Genomic DNA, 4803 nt, shown 5'->3' with positions numbered 1-4803 from the left:
TTTCTCACCGAGAACTGCTCCCCCTTCCTAAGCCACCAGTGTCCCTGCCCTGAGCTCCCCGCGGGTCCCGTTCTCCCGGTGCCGGAGTTCTGTAGTAAAGCGCGATGCGGTGACAGGGGTTGGGCTGTGGGGACGGCACACCGTGATCCCCGCGGCCTCCAGGGCCCTCTGCGCGCCTGTGGGGCCGGGAGTACCCGGGTTTGGCCGAAGGGCAACCTGCTGGTAAAGATGAGTCTTTCCCGATCGCCTCCTTGCAGACACCCTTCGGCCTCCTCAGAGTGTTCAGCGTGGTGATCCCTTTCCTGTACGTCGGGACTCAGATCAGTAAAAACTTCGCAGCCCTACTTGAAGAACATGATATCTTTGTCCCAGAGGATGACGATGACGATGATTAAAGCGTATGTCATTAACATTGTCAGCAATCTAATTATTTGTGCTTCCTGTTTGGCTTGAGGGCAGGAGGAGAGTCTCAGAGTAGGAAATAGAGCCAGCCACAGCTTGGAAGAGGCGTTTGCAGTTAAACACATCCCCACAGTATTGCCTCTGGCAGCGAGCTTTTCTGTGCTTTTATACAGGAGTTGGCCAGGCTGGGATCTGAAGGTGAAATCTCAACAACATACATTTGTTAGAGAACAAAATAAACTGACAGTGTTTCAGATCTTGTCATTTGCATCAGAAATAAACTGTAGTCAGTGAGGGTCTGTACTGCAGACAGAGAAGAGGGGCTTCAGTGTTAGTACTCTGTATGTCCAAAGAAGAGTGGCAGAGCTGGTGAACGGTCTAGAGGACAAGTCCTGTGAGGAGTGGCTGAGGGAACTGGGGTTGTTTAGTCTGGAGGAAAGGAGGCTGAGGGGAGACCTTATCTCGCTCTCAGCTACCTGAAAGGCGGTCACAGTGAGGTGGGTGTTGGTCTCTTCTCCCAAGTAACAAGTGATAGGACAAGAGGAAATGGACTCAAGTGGAACCAGGGGAAGTTTAGATTGGACTAGGAAAAATTTCTTCACTGAAAACATCAAGCACTGGAACAGGGTGCCCAGGGAAGTGGTGGAGTCACCATCCCTGAAGGTATTTAAAGGTTGTGTAGATGTGCTGAGGGACATGGTTTAGTGGTGGACTTGGCACTGTTAGGTTTACAGCTGAACTCTGAAAAGTAATGGCTTATTATTCTATTTGCAGAACTGTAAGGAAGAACAGGAGGAAGAAAACCATTGACAACGCAGTGGTTCCAGTATCTGTCACCTGTGTTTTGTCCTTCCTAAACGGGACGGGAGCTCTGTATCCCTTTGCCAGTGAGTGTCCTGCACATGTCTGTACAATGGAAATGTGTAGATCAAGATTGAAAGAAGTGCTTTATAGGCCCTCTGTCATTGCACACACATGCTCACCTCATCAAAGACTGCTTAGGATTCCTTTTATTAGCAATATGGGAAACACGTAATTAAAGATCAAGAGATTAAGATGTATGACTTTGGTCTTGTGTGTTTATAGATTATGTGCCTGTGTCCTAGCATTTCTACCTCCATACGTCCATTCCAGTAAGGATGGTCTCTTCATATTTATTTCCTCGTACGAGTCCTTTCTGTAATTCAGGACTAATCTTCAGTACATGACAGGACTCCCAGAGGACGCAGCAGCCACACAACACAGCCCCAGTAAAAGAACAGGGTGTATATGGACACTGGCACTGCAGTGTGCCAGTTATCAGTGCAGATAATGCTGATTTACTAGCTGGCAGGTATATCCAATGGAGACTATATCATTAATTTCACTGAGGCTTAAATACAGAATCAGAGAGTTCAAAGTTATGAGTAGCTTTGGGAAAAGGTGAAGATAACAAGTAGCAAACTAACTCACTGTGACTTTTAGAGCATTTAATCTCTGAACGCTCTGTCTCAAAGTACCCAGTATTTCCTAGGTAGTTTGGTACCTCCTGCTGTATGAGCACCAATGTATTTATTTCCTTAACTGTGTATAAACCTCAACTCTTCTTTTCCTAATAGTGTTTACTGTTGCAAATCAATCCCTGTGTAACAGACTTGAAAGGTCTCCTGTACTGCTAGGGCATGTGTCAGTATCTTCAGCCACATCAGACCAGCTGTTTTCTCAAATCCCTTGAAAGGTTAGTCAAATTTTATTTTATTTTTAGCCAGCACTGCCCCAGTGCCTCTCTGATGGTTTGCGGTCACTACATCTGCCCTCTTTTCCCTTGGTATTCACACAGCTATTAAAAAGTTTCTTTTAACGTTGCATACATTGACATACAGTTCAAACAGCCATATTTGCTCCCTTATTATTGGGCACTGTTTCTGGTGTTTGCTCTTGTGACTCTCCAGCATAGCCACTGAGAGAAAAGGGAGCCCGCAACCTGAGTAACCCCCAGGAGCTGTGGCTGAATGCAGCTGGCAGGTTCTCTAGTCACCCTAGTCACAACCCGGTTGGTCCCTCCTTCCCCAAAGCCACCCGAGAAGGGGTTGCTCCAGTTCATCTGCTCTTGGGAACCAAAGGTGTCCCTGCTCCTGTTTTCTACATTGCCAAATTCCCTGTCACTGCTTTATCCCACCACCTCTCCTGGCCCATCGTGACAACATCAGCCCTGTCCTCAGAAACGCCCCACCCCTGAAGCCCCTACGTACACAAGTGCAGACATCCCTGAGGAGAGCTGCTTTACAGTCCTCTTACTGGGAAGAAAGCCCCAGTATTTAGGCAAGGAAAAAAAGAAGTTTGAGCAATCTACAAAGATTCAATGATGTTCACACATGGGGGAGCTCCAGCACCAAGTTACCTGCTGAAAACCCATTCTGATTGGTGAAAGAACCAATTCTTGCCCTTCTCAGAAGGGAGCTGGTAATTCTGGATTCAATTAAGGAGGTGATGGTAGGACATCATCTTCAGCTAGGCATCAGAAGCTCTTACAGAGCCTCCCTATTCTAGACAACAGCACAAACCCCCCTTTTCCCAGGTAATTTAATTTTACAGCAGGGACATGGACTCTACTGATCTTTTTATTGCAGAAAGAGCTTTATTTGCCTATTGGACTTTACGCCAGTCTCTGTGAGGAAGTAAACAGACACTAGCATCCAAGTAAAAAACACCAGGTCAACCAAGTCATAGCAAGAAATTGCAAAACACTGCATGAATACAGATGAGCCTTGAGCACAAGGATATTTCTGTGGCTATGCTGGGTTTTCTGAGGGCCCACTCTTTCTTCCACAGAGCTAATGCCTTTGCACAGGGCTGCAGGCCAAGCAGAACGGCCCACAGGCAGGTTGTGCTGTGGTTATTCAGCAGACACTCAGGGCCAAATGATGGGACAAACTCCATCCACTGAAAACACACACTGGCAGAACTAGAAAATCGCAGCTCTTCACCCAGATGATAACGACTTGCACATGCTCTAGATTCAGAGTTAGTCATTATGCCCCTAATATGCTATACAATCCTTCTGTACAGATTTTTTTTCTCCTATATAGAACTTTATTTGTGATACAAGGCAGGAACACTCAGAGTCAATCTCTCTCAATCAGGGATCGTGGCCCGCATAGAATTTGGACAGAAAGTCTTTAGGTCGCGGGGTTTCTGTCTCATGGAAATACCTCATGATGTGAGTCCTCTGCTTCCATACATTAATGGTTTCTTGAAGTTCCATTTTTCCCTGTGTACAGACAAAAGAATTTTAGACTAGATCTCAGTCAGAGCCCGAGTATACAGCACTATGAACTTATTTGAATGCACTTAGAAACACCCTTAAGATAGCTGCATTAAGAGTTCTGTGCTCCTAGAGACTGCTTGCATCACCTATGCTGTGACACAAATATATATACACACACACACACACTGTTACTGTCTTGCCACCCACCAAGTACTACCACTCTAAGGTATGTTTCAGAATCAGTGAAAAAAACCACATACCAATGTAAGGAAGTACGCTAAAGAGCAGAAAGGTAGTTTTTAATCGTAGACGAGCTAGTAGCTAGTCCCTTTCCCCCTTTGATTGCCATTTTGTTTTCTAAAAAAAGCCCACAACAAACTTGATAAACTACCATTTTGCTTGCCATACTTTCTCTTGTAAACATCTGCAAACTGGAAGAGCCATTACACCAAGTGACAGAAATCTCTATTCTAGAATCTCTAACTTAGGTGAGTTAAGACCCTGTTCCTCTGCATGCTAAAGCAGCTTGATCCCTTATCAACAGGGAGATAAACCCATCTGGATTGCAAAAGTCAACCCCTCATAGCGCAAGCTGAAATAACACTGTCCCTCTCCTCCATCACACTCACAACCAATTACCACTCTCGTGTTCTTTGCAGCTTCAACAAAATGGGAACAACTTGTTCGTACCTTAATAACCAGCATGTCTATCACCCGGGGATCTGTAACGTGGGCATTCTTCAAGAACATCTCCCGCACCTTGTTACGCCCCTGTTTCACCGAGATGTCCAGCTGGTATAGGTGTACTGTGAAAAACAGGACGCCCACAGAGGTCATCTATATTGCTCCTCATTTCTTCCACTGACAACATGCAACTCAACCCTACAAAACTCTGCACAGTCATCTGTCCTTGCCACGTCTGCCAGCCTCACTAACACGATTAATTTAAAGCGAATAAACAATGCATCCACGGTACGAGTCCCAGAGCAGCTGTAAGGAGGCAGGCGACCATGCCACACACCCCCGTTCCGCGAAATTAACGCTAGGATTCTCTTTCGCTTAGCTAGGAAAACCAAACGGCAAGAGAGGCATGAGGAGAGCAGGGCTCCCCGCCCTGCCTTCCGGCAGGGGAAGGCAGCGGGCCGCGGGGGAGC

At 46.3% G+C, this 4803-nt stretch overlaps 2 protein-coding genes across 2 annotated transcripts; one reads left to right on the top strand and one right to left on the bottom strand.

The window, feature by feature from the left end:
- Positions 1–257: 257 nt before the first annotated feature.
- Positions 258–395, top strand: SMDT1 (single-pass membrane protein with aspartate-rich tail 1; the record flags this gene model as incomplete). Its single annotated transcript, XM_010144559.1, has 1 exon — positions 258–395. A coding segment is annotated over one exon (138 nt), but the record flags the coding sequence as incomplete, so codon positions are not given.
- A 3040-nt stretch (positions 396–3435) lies between these two features.
- NDUFA6 (NADH dehydrogenase (ubiquinone) 1 alpha subcomplex, 6, 14kDa) lies at positions 3436–4455 on the bottom strand (the record flags this gene model as incomplete). The annotated part of the gene is made up of 2 exons (XM_010144560.1): positions 3436–3652; positions 4340–4455. Coding segments are annotated over 2 exons (248 nt in total), but the record flags the coding sequence as incomplete, so codon positions are not given.
- Between the last annotated feature and the right edge of the window lie 348 nt (positions 4456–4803).

The sequence above is a fragment of the Buceros rhinoceros genome, unplaced genomic scaffold (genome assembly GCF_000710305.1).
Source record: "Buceros rhinoceros silvestris isolate BGI_N320 unplaced genomic scaffold, ASM71030v1 scaffold14901, whole genome shotgun sequence".
NCBI classification, from domain to species: Eukaryota; Metazoa; Chordata; class Aves; order Bucerotiformes; family Bucerotidae; genus Buceros; species Buceros rhinoceros.
The sequence above is the reverse complement of the archived record's forward strand: the minus strand, read 5'-3'. Positions and strand labels throughout refer to the sequence as shown.